This window comes from Dermochelys coriacea, chromosome 6, assembly GCF_009764565.3.
Source record: "Dermochelys coriacea isolate rDerCor1 chromosome 6, rDerCor1.pri.v4, whole genome shotgun sequence".
NCBI lineage: Eukaryota > Metazoa > Chordata > Testudines > Dermochelyidae > Dermochelys > Dermochelys coriacea.
The window spans coordinates 4648267-4668104 of NC_050073.1; the positions used below are offsets into that span (position 1 = coordinate 4648267).

The following is a 19838-nucleotide window of genomic DNA, read 5'->3' on the forward strand; positions in this document are numbered from 1 at the left end:
ATTAAAAAACAGGGTCCTAGAACCTGGGCTCCAGCCCGAGGCTGGGACTCTATGCTGCAATTAAACAGCCCGCAGCCCAAGCCAGCTGGCACGGGCCAGCCGCAGGGTTTTAATTGCAGTGTAGATGTACCCTAAAAGCTTCCTGTGTGACCCAAAGCCCCATGTTTGTGATCCTCCCCCGGTTCCCCTCCCCAAGCACCGATACAGACGCTCCCAGGCTGGAGGATCTGGCCCCGGTGGGACTCTCCAATTTTTATTTCCCACATAACCAAACATAGTATTTAAAAATAAAATAAAATCCAAATAGAATGAACAGTCCCCACCCCACCACACACACAGTCAGCTGCTGCCCTGCCCACCCCCAAGGGCATCCTCTCAGCACAACAGGGCTCTCACCGGGGTTCAAATATCAGAGGGAGGAGACCAGCCCCAGGGGAGCAGACCCCAGCAGAACCCAGAGAGTGAGCACAGAGCAGAGCCTGGGGGAGGATCCAGAGAGCTGTGAGGAGCAGATCCTCAGGGGATCGGACATCATTTGGGTGGGATCCTCAGGGATGGTCAAGTGAATCCTAGCAGCACCTGCTGAGCGGATTGCAGAGGGCAGGAGGGAGGGGACCGCGGTGTGGATCCTGGAGGGGGTGGATCTGTGGAACGTTGGGCTAGGGGACGGGGTGGGAAGAGGGACTGCTGGCGCTCAGCTGATGTAAATTCGGTGGAAGTCGTTGGCGCCGAAGGCAGCATTGCACTTGGGGCACTTGCGCTGCCGGGTGTCGTAGCGCGTCTTGACGCAGTCAAAGCAGAAGACGTGGAAGCACTTGGTGAGCACCGCGTCCTTCTTGCGTGTGTTGCAGCAGGGACAGGTCAGCTTGGCCTAGGGGGGCGGGGAGGGCACAGACCCTGTTAGTGGGGGGGCGGGCTTCCTTCCCCCCAACCCCAGAGCCTGAGCACAGGCCCTCCCCAAGCTTCGTGCCTGCCCCACACCCGCCTGGCTCCTGTGCCAGGCTTCCCCCTCCTCCCGCAGCTGCCCCCTGCCCACCTTGTACTCTTTGATCTCCTCCTGCAGTATCTCGTCAGCGTCGGCGTAAACCTCCACCTTCTTCTGCTTCTCCAGCTTGCGCCGCAGCCGGGAGATGTCCTCCTGGGGTGCAGGGAAGATCCAGTCAGCAAGAGGGCCTGGGCCCTCCCCTGCCCATCCCCCCAGTATGCCCCACAGGCCCCCGCCTCCTACCTGGGCCCTCTTGAGGTTGAAGGACTCCTTCTCCTTGGCAGCGCGGTTCTCAGCCATGCAGGCCTGGATCTCCTTCAGCTTGCACTGCACGTGGTCCTGCTGCACCTTCAGGTCCTCGGCCAGCTGGGCCGCTTCCACCGCCTGCGGGAGGAGGGAATGTCAATCATTGCGAGCTTCCCCCTGAACAGTGCCTCCGGCACTGTAATCATCCCCTATGATAGTGCTCCCATTGGGGAACACCCCACAGCACTGCCAGCTTCCCCCCTCAGCCACACAGCCCATCCAGATGCTGGTACCTTCTCTCCAACAGCATCACCAACAAACGTGGGCATATTTGTTGTATTTTAATAACCAACATGTGTGACTCAGTTTCCCCACTCACTGAGCGGAACTGGGCAGATGACTCTTAGGGGAGAGAGGCATGAGACCTGGCCAAGCATCTGGGATGAGATCGGGTACACTGGGATCCACACCTGTGAACCCTATGACAGACCAGGAAGCAGAGGGAGTCTTGAGCGGAAGAAGGCTGGGCTGAGGCAGCAGAAGTTTAGCCAAAAAATAAGGGTTCTCCCAGGAGACTGCCCTGTGGATGCAAAAGAGCCACCGCTGCCACCCCCCTCCGCCACGGATCGCCCTCATCAACCCCCGCACCCAGGTCCCCAGCCCACAGCCCTGCCCCCCAACTCACCTTCCTCTTGTTGAGCTCGAGGGCCTGGCTACGAAGGGTCAGCTCCTTCTCCACCGTGCCCAGGTTTCCCTGCAGCACCCGCTCCTTCTCCTCCAGCTTCTGCACCACCAGCAGCTGGGCGTCCACCTGCAACGCAGCCCAGTCAGGAGAGTGCCACCAGCCGACTCGCAGCCAGCCAGCTGCCCCCGCCCCCTGCCTGCCAGAGGAGAGCACCCCCTAATGAACCCCCACTCCAACCACACAGGCCCACCCTGCTGAACCCCCATCCTGCTCTGTGCAACCCAGTGCCCCCTAGTGCCGCACTGAGGCACACACTGCCTGTGTGGGGAGAGCGCTCCCTACTGAGCTAGGGTTGCTAACCCTCCCGGTTTTCCCAGAAGTCTCCCGGAATCGGGCTCTATCTCCTGGAGGCTACTGAAGCCAAACAGGGAGATTTTAGGCGCTAAAAGTCCAGCGGCACAGTGGGGCTAAGGCAGGCTGCCTGCCTGCCCTGGCCCTGCATCGCTCCTGGAAACAGCCAGCACGTCCCTGCGGCCCCTGTGAGGAGGGAGCCGGGGGGTCTCTGCTCACTGCCCCAACCCCGAGGGCCAACTCTGCAGCTCCCATTGGCAAGGAACTGTGGCCAATGGGAGCTGCATGGGCGGTGCCTACAGGCGGGGCAGAGCACAGAGCCCCCTGGTGGCCGCCCGCAGGGACATGCCAGCCACTTCCGGGAGTGGCAAGGGGCCAGGGCAGGCAGGGTGCCTGCCTTAGCCCCATTGCGCCACCCATTAGGAGCCGCCTGAGATAAGCGCCGCCCTGCTGTAGACTGCACCCCCTCCAGCACCCCAACCCCCTGCCCCACCCCTGAGCCCCCTCCCAGAACCAGCACCCCACACTCCCTCCCACACCCCAACCCCCCGCCTCAGCCCTGAGCCCCCTCCCGCACCCAAACTCCCTCCTGCACCCCAAGCCCGTCCCAGCCCCCTCCTGCATCCCAACTCCATCCCAGAGTCTGCACCCCTCACCCCAACCCCCTGCCCCAGCCCTGAGCCCCCTCCCAGAGCCAGCACCCCACACCCCCTCCTGCACCCCAACCCCCTGCCCCAGCCGTGAGCCCCCTCCCGCACCCAAACTCCCTCCTGCACCCCAAGCCCGTCCCAGTCCCCTTCTGCATCCCAACGTCTGCACCCCTCACCCCAACCTCCTGCCCCAGCCCTGAGCCCCCTCCCACACCCAAACTCCCTCCCAGAGTCCACGTCCCCTCCTGCACCTTAACCCCCTGCCCCAGCCCAGTGAAAATGAGTGAGAGTGGGAGAAGAGCGAGCTTCAGGGGGGGGGGGGGGGATGGAGTGAGGAGGGTGTGGCCTTGGAGAACGGGCAGGGCAAGGGTGTTTGGATTTGTGTGATTACACAGTTGGCAACCCTACTACTGAGCCCCCCATCCCACTCCCTGCAGCACCCCCTACCTGTGACTTGAGAGCCAGCACCTGATCTGCCAGCTCGTCCTTCTCCTCGCGCAGCAGCTTGTGGATCTGGTTGGACTTGATCCGCTCCGACATGAGCTTGAAGTTGGCATCGTCCTTCTCACGCAGCTGCTGCATGAGGCGCATGTTCTGCTCCTGCATGTCCTCGAAGGCCTGGCCCGTCACATCCATCTCCGACAGCAGGGCCTCCTCCTCCTGAAGCAGGCCATGAGGTCAGGGGGGCCTGGATGCCCTCCCCGCTAAGTAAATCCTTTCTGCCAGATTGCCCAGCCCCACCCCCAGTGTCCCCCAATCCTGCCAGATCTCCCGCTGCATTCAGGGGAACCTCCCACCACTAGCCACCCCCCACCCCAGTACCTGCTTGGTAGCAGCCAGTTTCTTCTGCAAGTGCTCAATCTGCTCCTCTGCCAGCTTGATCTTGCGCAGGGCATCCTCGTCGGCCATCTTCTTGCTCTCCTTCTTCTCCTTCTCCTCCAGCTCCCGCACCCGCCCTCGCAGCTCCTCCACCTGCATGGGGCAGAAATGGCGTCACACCCCATAGATCCCCCCCAGCTCCTCCACCTGCAGGGGGCAGAGAGATGGGAGCAGAGCCCCATAACCACGCCCCCAGCTCCTCCACCTACAGGGGGCAGAGATGGTGTCACAGCCCCATAGCCCCCCGCAGCTCCTCCACCTACAGGGGGCAGAGATATAGTGTCACAACCCCATAACCACCCCCCAGCTCCTCCAGCTGCAGGAAGCAGAGATATGGTGTCACAACCCCATAACCATTCCCGCAGCTACTCCACTTGCCGGGAGCAGAAAGACGGGGGTCACTGTCCCATATCCGCCCATACAGAGAGAGAGGCAAACCCTACCCCTCAATCTGCATTCTACCCATAGACCCACCCTCCAGGCCCCCCAACCCCACAAGGGTCTCACTCACCTCGGCCTTGGTCTTCTTCTCAGCGGCCATGAGTTGCACCTTGTCCCGCTGCTCCTTGGGGGCTGATTTGTACATGTCCAGCAGCAGCTTCATCTCCTTCTGGCTCTCCTGGGCCTTCCTGGGGGGGAGAGGAATCAAGGCCCTGCACACCACAGCCAGCCTGGGACCCCCCCCCACGAACTCTTCCCCCCACCCCCTTCCCCTGGACGCCTGGGTTCTCTCACTTGAGCTCAATGCGTAGCTGCTTAAGCAGGTCTGAGTCCTTCTTCTTGGGGTCATCACTGCTCTTCTGGCGGTCGCGCTCACGAGCTGAACCATCCCTGTCGCGGTCCCGCGAGCGCTCCCGGTCCCCCCCGCGGCCCCCCTTGGGGCGCTCTGGTGGCTCCTTGATGCGAGGAGGGGGGAGCGGCTGGGGAGCCGGTGGGAGTGGCTCCTCCTCCTCCTTCTTCACCCCCCCTTCGGGCAGGGGCGCTGCCTCCTCCTTCTTCACCACAGCCACCACTGCCTCCTTTGGCTCCTTCTTCACCTCTAGGGCAGGGGTGCCCCCCTCTTCCTCCTTCACCGCCACGGTTGGGACCACGCCCACCGGCTCCTCCGGCCCAGGTGCGGGGGGCAGCACAGCTGAGCCGCAGGGGAAGCCGCTTGACTGCATTCGGATCTGGGAGAGAGAGAGAGTGTCGGAGTGAGGCACCTGGGCTGCAGATTCCCTAAACCCCACACCTCCCCAACCCATCCCTCCCCGACCCCCCTAAGCCGATCCCCAAACCCCACACCAATCCCTCCCCGAACCCCCCAAGCCAATCCCCGCACCTCCCCAACCGATCCCTCCCCAACCCCCTCAAGCCGATCCCCAAACCCTGCATCTCCCCCACAGGTCCCTCCCAGGCCCCCCAAGGGGATCCTAAAGCAAGCCTCTCCCCTAGAACAGATCCTTCCCTGCCCCAAATGGATCTCTAAATGCAGCCCCACACTTCAAGTGGATCTGTCTCTGCCCCTCAGAGCAGATCCCTAAACGCCGCCTGTCCCTCCTTAAATGGATCCCTCCCTGCCCTTCCTCCAGTCAAGCCCTCCCCTTCCCCAGAGTAGATCGTTGAGCGCACCCCTCCCCAGCAGATCTCTCACCTTGTTGATCTCAGCCTGCACCTCACGCAGCTTGCGCTTATATCGCTGCACGTCTCCTTTCAGCTGATGGTTGTGGTTCTGGAGGCTGCTAATCAGGTGGCGCATCTCCCTATTAATGGGACCTGGGGGGGGGAAGGGCAGGGTTACACAGGGGAATGAGGAACCTGCTTTCACAGGACGGGGGCGGGGGAAGCACTTGAAAAACGGGGTGCATCTGCCGTGGGGGGTAGGTGGCTGGTGGCAGGGGACTGGTGAGGGAAGCTTCCAGCAGACAGAGACAGAGCTCCCTTATGAGGAGCCTGCCCATCCCACTGGGCTACACTGCATGGAGAAGGCACGCACTCCACACTGGGCTGTACCACAAAGTTACGCACAGGGCCGGGCGATACACCATGCCGGCCCGTACCACGGGGCCAGGCATGGGGGAGCGGGAAGTGTCTCTTTCTCACCCGCTTGCTCATTGGCAGCCAGGTTCTGCTCGAACTCGATGCGCAGCATCTCGTATTCCTTTCGCACCTGAGCCAGCGTGTCCTCCAGCTGGATCACCTCCGTGCGCAGCTTCTTCTGCAGGTTCAGCTCGTCGCTCTGCAATGGGGCGGGCAGAGGGTGAGAGACGGGGGAGGAATCACTCTCCCCCAACCCCTGTTGGCTTCCCTGCAGGCAGCATGGTGAGCACCCCCGGCCGGAGGGATACATCCTAATACAATGAGGCACTGCACCACAAATGGTACCCTCCAACATGGCACAGGCCCTCCAAAACAGTAACCACCCTCTGCACAAAAGGTGTGGCGCATTCCCCTCACAGGTCCCGCCCCTCCCAAAAAGCCCCGCCCCCACTGTGACTCCTGCCCCCAGCCTCACCTCCATGTGCTCAATGTGGCGCAGGTGGCTGTTCTTGGTGGTGAGCAGCAGGGCCCGCGCCTCGTCCAGCTGGGTCTTCACCTGCAGGCTCTCGTTGTAGAGCAGCGAGAACTGGGACTGCAGCACCTTGTAGTCCAGGGTCTCCTTCACCGCCTCCTCAGGCAGCGACCGCAGCGCCACCTGCAGTCACGGGGTGTCACTGCCGCAGGCACCGCCCTCCACCCCCAGTCAGCCTCCCCACATCTCCCTCCAGGCCTGGCATCAGGGGGCACCACCCCTCCTGCCCAGGTCCGACCGCCAAGCCTGCCGCCCTCCACCCTTCCCAGCCAGGGCCCACCTCCCAGCCTGGCTCCAAGGGGCACCACCCTCCACCTCGTTACCTTGAGCTTCTCATTGGTCCTGACAGCCTGTTGCAGCTCCTGCTGCAGCTTCTCCAGCTCAGCCATGCGGCTGTTGGCCAGCTCCTGGTTCTCCTCCAGCTCCGCGTTCAGCATCTCAAACTGCCAAGAGAGGGCTCCGATGACAGAGGCTATCTCCCACCCGCCTCGAGACCCCCACCCAGCGGCTGTCTCAACACATGCCATGAGACCCCACCCTCCCAGCCCCGCTCCTTCCTGCACCAGGACCCCACCCCACCCAGCATGAAGATGCTCTCTAACCTCAGGGCCAGACTCCCCCACCCCTCCCTACACCAGGACTCCCCCATCCCACTGCCAGAGACCACCGCCCCTCTCTGCATTGGGACTCCACCCACTGAGACCCTCACCTCCCCCGACCAAGTGCCAGAGATCCCTGCCCCTCCCAAGTCCCCAGCTCCCCCTGCCCCCTCACCTTCTGCATACTGAGCGTGATCTGCCCGCCCTGGAAGCCCCCGGAACTGCCTGACACGTAGTAACCGGAGTTCAGCTGCAAAAGGCCAGAAAGAGAGTCAGCCACCCCCACGCCGATCAGGCCTCCCAAGTGCTCTGAGGAATGGGCAAATGTGGCAGCGAGCCCCCGATATGGGGGATGAGGGAGAGAGAGAGACTCAGATACAAGCGGCAGAGAAACTATGGCTCCAGCTGCAATGGGGCCAGATGGGAGCAGTGAGACACAGAAAGGGGCCTTGGGGGATGAGGAGAGGGAAGCCTTGGACATGGGGCAGGTCACCTGCTCCAGCGCCTCAGCTAGGTGTTTGTTGAGCTTCTGCTCACGCTTGCGCAGCTTCTCGATGTCCCACTGCAGATCCTCCACCGTCGTCTCCATCTCCAGCACCTTGGTCTCTGACGATGTCACCTTGTCTTGCAGCTCTGTGTACTACGCCAGGAAGAGACATGGATGTGCGGGGCTGGATTCACTCCAGGCCAGATAGCCCCTGACCCTGCGGTCAGAGCCAGTGCCCCCAGAAGGGAAAGGTCCTGCGACTCATTCCCTACCCCTGTGCCAGCCAGCCAGCCAGCCCCTCTGCCCTGAGAGCCGACTCATACCTCCAGCGAGATCTTGTGGTGTTTCTCCTGCAGCTGCATCGCCAAGTCCTGCAACCGCTGATTCTCTCTCATCAGCTCTTTGTTCAAGGACTTCAGCGCTTCATCCAGCTGGTCCAAGTCAGCTGAAAAGGAGTCACACCTCTGAGAATCCAGGAGTCCTGACTCCCAGTGCCCCAACTCTAACCCCCTAGATCTCACTCTGCTCCCACGGCCAGGATGGAACTCTGGCATTCGGCTCACCACGGGCATGGATCTTCTGGCACAGCTCCTCCGTGCGCCGGTGGATCTTGTTGGAGACTTCGACCACACGGGACACGGCGGCCTTGGAGAACTCCATGCGTTCCTGCAGCTGCAGCTCGATCTCCTCGCTGCTGCTGCTGGCCAGGGTGGCCAGGAATGACAGGGCTGGCTCGTTCAGCAAGAGCCCCCCGGCCTTCCAGGGGGTAGACAGAGCTGCAACAGGTAGAGCCATTTCTGCGGGGGTAGGGAGAACAGAGAAGGGTTTAGCGCAGGGGTGGGCAAACTTTTTGGCCCGAGGGCCACATCTGGGTGGGGAAATTGCATGCAGGGCTGGGGCAAGGGTGCGGGAGGAAGTGCAGGAGGGGGTGCGGTGTGTAGAAAGGGGCTCAGGGCAAAGGACTGGGGTGCAGGAGGGGTGTGGAGTATGGGAGGGGCCTCAGGGCAGGGGGTTGGGGTGCAGAATGGGTGCAGGGTGCAGCAGGGGGCTCAGGGCAGGGGGCTGGGGTGTGGGGTACAGGAGGGGTTCAGGGTCCAGGCTCCAGCCGGCGCCGCTTACCAGAGCAGCTCCAGGGTGGCAGCGGTGCGTACTGGGGTGAGGGCAGGCTTCCTGCCTGCCCTGGCACCTCACTGCTCCCAGAAGCAGTCGTCACCACGTCCCTGTGGGCTGTAGTTTGCCCACCCCTGGTTTAGTGCCATGTTACGATCACTGCGAGGGGAGAGCACCCCCTGCTGAATGCCCCCAACCCGCTGAACCCCCTGCCCTAGTGCAGCACCACCCCTGACCAGTGCAGCGCCCTCTGCAGCCTGGTACCTCTCCCATGCTCACCTGTCCTATCTGGGCCCTCGGTACTAGGGCTGGCTGTGTTCTCAGGGTCCAGTCCTGTTGGCTCTGGCCTGGGTTCCTCTGCAGAGGGGGCAGCAGGGGCTGCGGGGGGTGGGGGCTCACAGTCCCCATCATAGCCTCTCAGCAGGACCTGCACATTTTCATCCAGCTGCAGGGAGATGGAGATGGGGGTGGGGGTGTCAGCCCAGCTCAGGTTTGGGAGAGGATACAACACCTGTACCCTCCCTCCACTGACCAGAGGAGACGTACACCGAGGAGGAAGGTCTCTGGGAGGGACAGAGGAAGACTGTGGTAACAGAGCTAAGAACCCAGATGTCCTGGCTTGCAGCCCCCAATCACTCAACCCCACTAGAGTACAGCAGGCCAAGGTCTCACTGTAGGCAGCCTCTTGTGGTCACTGGGAGATATGCTGAGGTGGCTCTCCAATTGCAGATGACGATAAGCAACGAGGCAGGGTGGGGGATGTGTGGCAGGGGCATGGTGGTGGTGATGAGGCATTGTGACAGGGTAGTGCAATGCACGGCCAGAGGGTTGTGGCCGGGAGGAGAGGAGGGGTGGGTGTGGAATGCACAGTTGCGGGAGGCGGCAGGAAAGATCGTGGGGAGAGGGCCATGGCCAGGGGAGGGTCAGGGGTCTCACCTGGCTCCAGTAACGGTTGACAATGAGCAAGGTAGCATCGTCTGTGGCCTGGCGCTTCTCTAGCTTCTCAATGCGCTCACGCAGCTCGTCCTCAAAGGCCTGGCGCTGCTCCAGCCGCTCCGCCAGCTTCTTGTTCTTGAACTGTAGCACCTTCAGGTCCATCTCCTCCTGGGGGGGATCAACGGGGGGGGGGGTCAGCATTGGCTCCCTGCCACCCCCACCACCACCGCAGCAGCCTCCTCCCCCACTTCTCAATCCCCTACCCTGCTCTCCCCAACTTACACCCAGCATCGCCACACCCCCATCCCACCTGCCCAATCAGGGTTCCCAATTCCCTTCCATGATCCCAGTTTCTCTTGACCTCCCCAAATGCCTTCCATCCACCAACCCCTCTTGCCCCCAACAGTCCCTACCCCAAGCACTGACCGTGGAGGAGATGCCCCCCAGGCGGATGGGTTCGATCAAGGTGGTGGTCGTCTTCTCCTCCCGGTTGGCTTTTTTCTCAGGGGGCCCTGAGCCCCCATCCCCAGCCGCCCGCTTGCTCCCCGGCCCCGACATGACGTCGCTGGCCGGGGGCTCTGGAAGCAGCAGCTGGGGGCGGGGGATCAGCCCAGGAGCTGCACCTCACCTGGAGAGAAAACAGAGAGGGATCAGAAACCTACCTACCTACCCTTATCATCTCTGCCCCCCAGCACCCCCTGGACTCTTATCCAACCCCCCTCATCTCCTTTTGCTATCTCCAAACCTCTCACCCCCCCAACCCCATGGCACCCCTTAAATCCCCCAACCCACCCAACCCCCCACCCCCTTGCCTCCCCAACCCCCTTGCCACCCCTCCCCCACCATTCACCCCCTTGCGACCCCCTTTTCCCTTGTCACCTCTCACCTCCGACCCCCGCCGCTCACCCCTTTTGCCTCTCTCACCCCCTCGCTACCCCTCCCCCGCCGCTCACCTGCCTCGCGCTCCTACTCCCAGCAGCTTCCCGTGCCAGGCCCACCCCCAGCCACACCACTGCGCATGCGCTGACCTGACACTCCCAACACCCGCCCCCCTACATTCCGTTGCACATGCGCGGGAGGAGTTTTTTTTCCCTTCTTCTCCCATTGGATGAGAGCGAGGGAGGGGCGGGGTTAGGCGACGAAAGTCCCGGCCGACGATTGGCTGATGTTAGAGACAGGCTGGAGATTGGCTGAGAGGTGAAAGAGACTTTCTATGATTGGTTTCAGAGGAGCAGCCGTGTTAGTCTGTATTCGCAAAAAGAAAAACAGGAGGACTTGTGGCACCTTAGAGAGTAACACATTTATTAATCCATCATGCATCCGATGCAGTGAGCTGTAGCTCACGAAAGCTTCTGCTCAAATACATTTGTTAGTCTCTAAGGTGCCACAAGTCCTCCTGTTCTTTTTTTCTATGATTGGATCATGGGAACCAGCCCTCAAAGAGAGACATGCGCTGATTGGCTGAAACCCGCCGAGCCGAAAAGACCATTTTTGATTGGCTGAAGGAATTAAGACTCGGTCATAGCCCAGCACAGATCCACATTGTGATTGGCTGGACAAAGACGACCTCGGCGATTAGTTAATGGGCTCTCACCCATCTAGTGAATCCTTCTCTGATAGGCTCCGGCCCCGATACCTTCTCTGATTGGCGGAGCGGGGGTTGCCGTGACGACGCGTCCCGAGTATTAGCGGGAGCCGGCGCCGCCGCAGCGATGGGGCCGGGGAACCACCTGAAGCAGGTGAGCCAGGGGCGGGTCGCGGGCTCCCGTCCCCGAGGGGGGGCGCGGCGCGGCGCGGCCCTTCCACCATCTCATGAATATGTATGAGCCTCGTGACGCTTCCGCGAGCTCGTGAATATTCGCGGTCGGCTCATTAATATTCATTAACTCATGAATATGCGCGGGCTCGTTAACTACCCGCCCGGTGATTCAGATGCGTCGGTTAATTAATATTCATCGTCAGCCATTTTCATCGCTAATTACTCAGGTTAATGAGCCGATTAACATTCGCCCGATTAGCATAGATCAGCTAATTAGTACGAGCCAGGCAATTAACACGCACGGCCCACTGCATAGGCAGTAACCTGTTCCGTCTAATTAACGCCCTGGCTAATCAGCATGCCTGGTTTCATTAATATGCACGATGCTCATTGGCAATAATTACTCGACTAATCCGGTGTTCAGCGGAAGGCGGTTCAGTCCCCTCCGTAGCCTCGGCCGCTGCTACGCCGCCCCCCCCAAGGGCCATCTCATGAATATTCATCAGCTCCTGAATATTCATCAGTTCCTCATGGTAGCCTCTGATTAGCGCTTGGGGGCCATCCCGCTCCACTCAGTGAGTGTCCGCAACCCCCCCCCCCCGCACCGTCCCGCCGCTCATGAATATTTATGAGCGTGTAAATATTCACCGCCGAAGCGCAGAGGAGCGTCCCTCGTGGACCTTCGTTAACCCGCTGCCGCTCCTCGTTCGTTTGCCATTTAGTCCCTGCCCATGAGCTGATTATTATCCCCATCGCACCGAGGACGAGCCCCGCCGCGGACCACGACCCCCTTGTGCTAGGCGCTGTACGTTATTTATTCAGTGCCTTAGGGTAGCACCTAGAAGCCCCAGTCACAGACCAGGAGGATCCCATTGTCCTCGGCGCTGGACAGACACAGAACAAAAAGAAAAGGAGGACTTGTGGCACCTTAGAGACTAACAAATTTATTAGCGCATAAGCTTTCGTGAGCTACAGCTCACTTCATCGGATGCATTTGGTGGAAAAAACAGAGGGGAGATTGATATACACACACACAGAGAACATGAAACAATGGGTTTTATCATACACACTGTAAGTAAGGAGAGTGATCAGTTAAGATAAGCCATCACCAGCAGCAGGGGGGGGGAAAGGAGGAAAACCTTTCATGGTGACAAGCAAGGTAGGCTATTTCCAGCAGTTAACAAGAATATCTGAGGTCCTCACCCATAACTATTTCACATTTGGGGACAATGTATACCTTCAAATCAGCGGCACTGCTATCGATACCCGCATGGCCCCACTGTATGCCAACATTTTTATGGCTGACTTAGAACAACGTTTCCTCAGCTCTCGTCCCTTAATGCCCCTACTCTACTTGCGCTACATTGATGACATCTTCATCATCTGGACCCATGGAAAAGAAGCCCTTGAGGAATTCCACCATGATTTCAACAATTTCCATCCCACCATCCACCTCAGCCTGGACCAGTCCACACAAGAGATCCACTTCCTGGACACTACGGTGCTAATAAGCAATGGTCACATAAACACCACCCTATATCGGAAATCTACTGACCGCTATTCCTACCTACATGCCTCTAGCTTTCATCCAGATCACACCACACGATCTATTGTCTATAGCCAAGCTCTACGATATAACCGCATTTGCTCCAACCCCTCAGACAGAGACAAACACCTACAAGATCTCTATCATGCATTCCTACAACTACAATACCCACCTGCTGAAGTGAAGAAACAGATTGACAGAGCCAGAAGAGTACCCAGAAGTCACCTACTACAGGACAGGCCCAACAAAGAAAATAACAGAACGCCACTAGCCATCACCTTCAGCCCCCAACTAAAACCTCTCCAACGCATCATCAAGGATCTACAACCTATCCTGAAGGACGAGCCATCGCTCTCTCAGATCTTGGGAGACAGGCCAGTCCTTGCTTACAGGCAGCCCCCCAATCTGAAGCAAATACTCACCAGCAACCACACACCACACAACAGAACCACTAACCCAGCAGCCTATCCTTGCAACAAAGCCCGTTGCCAACTCTGTCCACATATCTATTCAGGGGACACCATCATAGGGCCTAATCACATCAGCCACACTATCAGAGGCTCGTTCACCTGCGCATCTACCAATGTGATATATGCCATCATGTGCCAGCAATGCCCCTCTGCCATGTACATTGGCCAAATTGGACAGTCTCTACGTAAAAGAATGAATGGACACAAATCAGACGTCAAGAATTATAACATTCAAAAACCAGTTGGAGAACACTTCAATCTCTCTGGTCACTCGATCACAGACCTGAGAGTGGCTATCCTTCAACAAAAAGCTTCAAAAACAGACTCCAACAAGAGACTGCTGAATTGGAATGAATTTGCAAACTGGATACAATTAACTTAGGCTTGAATAGAGACTGGGAATGGATGAGTCATTACACAAAGTAAAACTATTTTCCCATGTTATTTCTCCCCCCCACCCCACCCCCCACTGTTCCTCAGATATTCTTGTTAACTGCTGGAAATAGCCTACCTTGCTTGTCATCATGAAAGGTTTTCCTCCTTTCCCCTCCTCCCCCCCCCCCCCCCCCGCTGCTGGTGATGGCTTATCTTAAGTGATCACTCTCCTTACAGTGTGTATGATAAAACCCATTGTTTCATGTTCTCTGTGTGTGTATATCAATCTCCCCTCTGTATTTTCCACCAAATGCATCCGATGAAGTGAACTGTAGCTCACGAAAGCTTATGCTCTAATAAATTTGTTAGTCTCTAAGGTGCCACAAGTACTCCTTTTCTTTTTGCGAATACAGACTAACACGGCTGCTACTCTGAAACAGAATAAAAAGACAATCCCAGTGTAAAACAAGACACCGGATGGAGCCAGGCAGACCAACAGGGGAGCACAAGGGAGCAATATTAGCCAGCATGATTTGGCACACACCAGCAGCCTAACCCCTGTCAAGTATTTAAATCGACAGTGAGGTCCAGCACAGGATCCAGCGCGCAAGTGCTTCCATTGGGAAATTGCTCCGACGCATTTTCACGGATCATGACCTACGGCAGGACACCGAGATCCAGTCTATAACACATTTGTTTTCCAATACTCCTCTATGGTTGCGAAACCTGGGTGACCTATCAACAGCACCTCAAGAACCTGGAGAGGTATCACCAGTGATGCCTCCGGAAGATCCTTCGCGTCAAGTCGGAAGATCGCTGCACTAACACCAGCATCCTCGCTGAAGCCAATGTCACCAGCATTGAAGCAATGATCCTCCTGCACCAACTTCGCTGGGCTGGACACTGTGTGCGGATGCCAGACTCTCGCCTCCCAAAACAAGTCCTCTGCTCTCAGCTCACCCATGGTCAGAGATCCCGTGGTGGTCAGAGGAAACGCTACAAAGACACACTAAAAGCGTATCTTAAGAAAACTAATGTGGATATCACAAACTGGGAGGAGCAAGCCACCAGCCAATCCCAATGGCGCCATATTCTTCATCAGGCAGTAGCCCGCTTTGAGGAGAAGCACCTTGCCCTCAGAGCTGAAAAGAGAGAAGGAAGGAAAAAGAAAGAACTAACTTTCTCCCAGCAGGCAGCTGGCCTGCCACGAAATGTCTGTACCTTCTGCGGATGGGTTTGCAGTTCCAGGATCGGACTTCTGAGTCATCTCAGGACCCATATGTAAATCCGTGGTAGAGATCAGCCTTGAATCATCAATCATTTTAATTGTCATCACTCATTAATAATAATTCAACATGACTATTCACTCCTCCATCACTTCCTTAATATGCATCATCTCCTGAATATTCACCATCTCATTTACCTTGATCACACTCTGAATATCCAAACCCAGCATTACCTAATTACTTCCCCGTCAGTAAGATTTGTCACCTACTGAATTTCCACAGCTTTAAAAACACTCATCACTGCAGGTATGTCAATGCTACAGACACTATAATACAGGGGTGGCCAACATATGGCTCTTTTACCATTAAAATGTAGCCCCCAGCCTCCCCCCCCTTCACTTGCCAGATTTGGGGGTGAGGGGAAGCTCAGGACCTCTGCCTTGCAGCACCCGCTAAATGCAAGATGGAACAGGTTGCTTACCATAAATAGTTAGAGCTGTGGCACTTGGAGTACCTTTCTCAGACCTGAAGAACAGCTCTGTGTAGCTTGAAAGCTTCTCTCTCTCACCAGCAGAAGTTGGTCCAATAAAAGATATTACCTCACCCACCTGGTCTCTCTAATATCCTGAGACTGACACAGCTCCAACTACTCTGCATACAATTAAAGATTCTGGAGCACTTGGAAATTACTGAGGAAAAGCGCTAAGAAATTGGTGATATTATTATTATTATTATCATCAGAATAAAACATTTTGACATTGCCAAAAGTAGGCAATTCCACATTGTTGAAATGAAACGTTTTGATGGTTCCAAAGTACAATTTTTCAAAATTTCCACAAGAAATTTCAGCATTTTGTTCTGATTCGGAACAAAAACAAATTTCATAATGTCAGGAGGGAAATTCTGTTTTGTAATGTAGGTTCTTGTACATATATAGATTGTACATGTAAGCATGTCTCATGAAAAGTCAGCATCCACAGCTGATTAATCATATCCTCATGAATATTAATCATATTGCTGATCACCTCATGAATATCCATCACCTCCTGCCCGCTGATTGTCTCCTCACTGATGTTGAGCACATTGTTGGTTGGCTCATGATATTCATCATTACATACAGGCAAATTGTCTCTTGGATTCTGATAATCTGATATTAATTAAACTATTGAACACCCCCAGCTGTTACCAACCCCTTAGGAACATCAAACAGCTAATTCTTATGGCCATTGGCCAGGCTACCCCTCTCAGGGTGGGGCATGTGGGACCTGTCATTCCCCCCATCCCAATGTCTTGGCCACACCCCATCCCCATCTTGTTCACTGACACCCCACACCGCTCTCTCTTTCAGCCCCAGTGCCATGAAGCCAAGATCTGCATGTGGTGAGTAGCATCCAACCCCTCCAAAGGGGGCGCTCTGGGCACATCGCTCTATGGCTGTTACACAGCCAGAGGCACCTTCATCTCAGCGCCAGGCAAGCCATTCCCGTGCAGCGTCTCTGCATGGCTCTTACCCACCAGAAGCAGCTGCATCTCAGTGCCAAGCAAGCCACCCCACATGGTGTCGCTGTGTGGCTGCTACCCAGCTGCCTGACCCAAGATGCAGCTTCTGATAGTTATGTGTATTTTATTGATTGCTCCCAAAAGTAGGTAGAGAACAAACAAGACAAAAAGAACAAAAAAAGAAAGCAACAGGAAGGGCAGGAAAAGGAGAGTACCATGTTGGTTTCCATCTGCTAGGAATTAATCAAAAGCGTCTAAAAGTCAGACCAGATCTTTTCAAATTTGTCCGAGGTCCCTCTTCTCTGAAACGTTCCTGCTCGTTAGCTGCCATGTCGGCCAAGTCACCGTGCCAGGTTTCTGCTCTTCCATCTCTCCCCCACAGGTCGTTTGGCTCCGAGCACTGATCTATAGAACCAAGCTTCTTGGGAGCTGAAGCGTTTCTAAATTGATGGGATTTAGCCCCACAACCCAGTTCTGGGAAGCCTGTTTATCCTCCTACCTACTTCCAGCCAAAGGGATACAAATCTTGGGCCACAAGGATGGCGCTCCGTAGATCACGTGTTGAGGCTCTACCCGCTTGGCTAGGGTTCCAGGCCTGGCACAGGCAATCTAAATTAGGGACGGCCTTTGGGGTCAGGGTACATAGCAGGCTACAGCTGATCAGGTGAACCTATCTCCCCATTGGTTCTGGAGTCTCTGGTGCACCCAGCACATAGGACCAACTATGTCCTTAAAATGCAGATAATGCGAACGCCCTGCAGCTAGAGCAGGGAAGGGGTATTGCTGGTGCAGTACTTGGGAATGGCAGAAATGGCTCAGCTGGGAGACCCAAAGTATCTCCTTATCCTGCCATATTAATAGATGGTCTCTTGTCGATGTTCCCCAATGGGCTGTTGAGCCCGTGCTGGGGCTTCAAATGATGCTCTTTCATGGCATTGGGGCCCCTCTCTCTGGTGCAGGAAGTACCTGGACGTTCACTCCATGGACCTCATCAACAAAGCGCAGACCACCGATGAGCTGAAGAGGTAACTGATTTTAGGACTCGGGGAAGGCTCTAGGTCAGTGCCCCCCCGCCCTGGGGGGATACCCCCATCCCCTGCACCTAGGCTTGGGGTCCCCCCCATTGTTCTTCCATGGTAGGGAGAGCACCCCCTACCAACCCCCCCCGTACTCTCAGGTCCTCCCTAGGGCCCCCCACCCTGGAGGGGGCCCCTAGGTGGGGAGACACCCCACCCCTGGAGTCTGTGGCCCCCTCTCCGCAGGGTGCTGGCGGAGCTGTTCCAACTGCAGGGCTGGGAATCAGACCCACGGGCCGCCATCTTGCTGGATCTCTACTTCTACACGGTGCAGTTCAGCCGGGAGCACAGGTTCAGCCAGGAGCAAAGCTCTGCCTTCTTCACCATCGTCAAAGACACCCACGAGGCCTGTGTGGGTAAGAGAGGGGGCCGAAGGGAGGCTCTGCTGGCCTCAGTGGGAGGAAGGAGTCAGGGAATTGGGGCGGGGGGGCGGGAGAGCTTGAAGAAAGGGGATGAGTGTCAAGGGAGGAGCCCACAAAAATGAGTGGGGTGTACAGGACCCTCTGTGAGTAGGGATGGGCACAGGGAGGGGGAGGAGCCTACAAGGTGGGTGGAGCTCTCAGGAGGAGCCTGGAGGTTGAACATGGCTGTGGAGAGAGGCAGTGGGAGTGGGCATAGTGAAGGAAGAGGAGGAGCCTGGAAGATGGTGTGGCTGGCAGGGAGGAGCTTGCAGGGTGTGGGGTGGCCATGGGGTGTTCAGGTCCCTCACACTCATGTCTGCTCCCCCAGAGACACCCCTGCCCAATGTGGAGGAATGTTACCGCTACTTCACCGAGCTGCTCTTCTGCCACACCATACAGGTGAGCCCTGCCGCACGGCGCCGCCCATGGGCCAGGGAGGGACAGCTCCAGCCAGGGACCCCTTGCTGCTGCCAGCTCCCCCCCGGCAGGACGCAGTTAGGGGATGAGTGTGGGGTGGAGAGCCCCTGCCCATCTCCTGCCTCACCTTCTCCTCTCCCCACCCCCAGCGGCCTCCATTCAGCATCGACCTCTTCACTCAGGAGCAGCTGGCACTCATAAGTGACTACGTGGTGAACACCTACTTCCGCCACTTCAAGCTGTACAAGTACGCCTTCACACCGCAGGTATGGCGGCCCCTGGGGAATCCCATGGGGTATGGCACCTCCAGTGTCAGCCACACCCAACACGCCCTGGGGACCTGACCTGCCCCACCACCTGCATGGGTTAGCTGCACACAGGCCCCCTTCCTGAGTCCTCCACCCACACAGGGCAGCTATCAGAGGGCAGGCGTACCCAGCCCAAGACCTACCTCAGCCCCTACAGCTTCCAGGACTGCCCTGTTTTCTCACCTCGCAGATCCGGCTGGACTTATCGCTGTCCTATGTGGGAATGCCAGAGCCGGAGCCCGTGGCTGAGTTGGGTGAGTGGCTGGTGCTTGCTGAACCCCAAAAACTCTCAGCCACGCAGGGGAACTCAGAGGAGTTTACCCTCCTTCGTACCCAAGGGAGGGGTTTGGTTGGGAGGTGCAGGGGGGAGATGGTTGGGGCTTCTCCTTTCTGCTACTGACCAAGAGCAAGCCCTGGGGTCTCGGAGCCGAGGTGAAAATGCTCTAACAGGACGGCAATTCCCAGCCAAAGAAGGTTGAGACAGTGGCTTTTTGATCCCAGCAGAGTGGGGCACCTGAGGGTGCTGAGCAAGACAAGCTCCCAGGCACCACAGAAGGGAGGAGGGGGCATTAGGAGGCACAGGAAGGTGGAGCATCCAGCCAACGAAGCCAAGCACCACCCTGACTATCCACTGTCTTCACCCCCAGCAGGAGAGCTGGGTGAGAGCGTGACGGCGCCTGTCCCCCCAGTGCAAGAGGAGGGAGCCGACAGTGGAACCACAGCCCCCAGTGAGAGTAAGAGAGTGCGGAAGAGTGAGGCCTGGAATGAGACACGGAGCCTTTCCCCTGGGGGGGGCAAACGGGGCCTCCAGGCTGGCCCCAGGGTGGGGGGTGAGGAATGGGACTTTGGCTTTTTCCTTCTGAGGGGCACCAGTCCTGCTCCAGCTCTAGAGTGGGGGAGCTGGTTGGCTGCTTTCTTTACCCCTCTCCCCTCTGCAGGCCCCAGGGCCCCGCTGCGGGAATACATCTCGGCTCAACTCTGCCAGGAGATGGCCCAGCTGATAGTGGTGGAGGAGCAGCTACGGGCAAGCAAGGAGCAGTTCAACACCAAGCTGGCCCTGCTGGAGAAGGTGCCCAACTCCTCCAAGGGGGGCGGCCGGGGCCACCGGAAGTGAGAGGAGAGAAGAGTGCAATAAAGGACTCCAATTCCGGTGCCATGTCTCACTGCCCTGGGAAACTGCACGCTGCTGGGGGGGGAACCCCAGTCTCAAGGTCCCCCCTACTGTCCCTGCCCCAGGGACAGTGCCCCCTGCTGGAGAGACAGCCCCCAATCCCTGCACTC

At 57.6% G+C, this 19838-nt stretch overlaps 3 protein-coding genes across 15 annotated transcripts in view; 1 reads left to right on the forward strand and 2 right to left on the reverse strand.

The window, feature by feature from the left end:
- The window catches only part of LOC119856526 (zinc finger protein 572-like), a 568866-nt gene that overhangs the window by 352634 nt on the left and 196394 nt on the right, over positions 1-19838 (reverse strand). The window lies entirely within an intron of this gene.
- On the reverse strand, positions 220-10551 carry RNF40 (ring finger protein 40). 3 transcript variants are annotated; one of them, XM_038404026.2, is made up of 20 exons: positions 10433-10551; positions 9906-10107; positions 9480-9647; positions 8823-8988; positions 7997-8230; positions 7757-7878; positions 7440-7586; positions 7122-7196; positions 6671-6790; positions 6291-6470; positions 5879-6014; positions 5430-5551; positions 4532-4965; positions 4308-4425; positions 3740-3889; positions 3365-3577; positions 1917-2042; positions 1229-1369; positions 1037-1138; positions 220-871 (listed from the first exon to the last, which is right to left on the reverse strand). In XM_038404026.2, the coding sequence occupies exons 2-20, from the start codon at positions 10035-10037 to the stop codon at positions 695-697; spliced, it is 3063 nt and encodes a 1020-aa protein (XP_038259954.1). In that variant the 5' UTR covers positions 10038-10107; positions 10433-10551; the 3' UTR covers positions 220-694. The 3 variants fall into 3 exon arrangements, with proteins under 3 accessions (XP_038259954.1, XP_043373158.1, XP_043373157.1); XM_043517223.1 differs by having other exon boundaries at positions 1037-1369; XM_043517222.1 differs by having other exon boundaries at positions 7122-7586; positions 10433-10542.
- On the forward strand, positions 11100-19705 carry CFAP119 (cilia and flagella associated protein 119). Of its 10 annotated transcripts, none has more exons than XM_038404196.2 (9): positions 11100-11218; positions 16204-16235; positions 17315-17380; positions 17618-17787; positions 18161-18231; positions 18399-18515; positions 18748-18811; positions 19205-19291; positions 19496-19705. In XM_038404196.2, the coding sequence occupies exons 1-9, from the start codon at positions 11192-11194 to the stop codon at positions 19669-19671; spliced, it is 810 nt and encodes a 269-aa protein (XP_038260124.1). In that variant the 5' UTR covers positions 11100-11191; the 3' UTR covers positions 19672-19705. The 10 variants fall into 10 exon arrangements, with proteins under 10 accessions (XP_038260124.1, XP_043373261.1, XP_043373266.1 ...); XM_043517331.1 differs by having other exon boundaries at positions 11158-11218; positions 17217-17380; XM_043517328.1 differs by having other exon boundaries at positions 11196-11218; positions 16738-17380.

Coding starts and splice junctions, on each gene's coding strand:
- RNF40 (XM_043517222.1), bottom strand. CDS start 10,037: ATGTCGGGGCCGGGGAGCAAGCGGGCGGCTGGGGATGGGGGCTCAGGG. Junction 8,231..8,822: donor CGAGGGCCCAGATAGGACAG/GTGAGCATGGGA, acceptor CTACCCCCGCAG/AAATGGCTCTACCTGTTGCA. Junction 1,370..1,916: donor TCGAGCTCAACAAGAGGAAG/GTGAGTTGGGGG, acceptor CTCCTCCCGCAG/GCGGTGGAAGCGGCCCAGCT.
- CFAP119 (XM_038404194.2), top strand. CDS start 14,860: ATGGGTTTGCAGTTCCAGGATCGGACTTCTGAGTCATCTCAGGACCCA. Junction 17,788..18,160: donor CACCCACGAGGCCTGTGTGG/GTAAGAGAGGGG, acceptor CTGCTCCCCCAG/AGACACCCCTGCCCAATGTG. Junction 18,516..18,747: donor AGTACGCCTTCACACCGCAG/GTATGGCGGCCC, acceptor CTCACCTCGCAG/ATCCGGCTGGACTTATCGCT.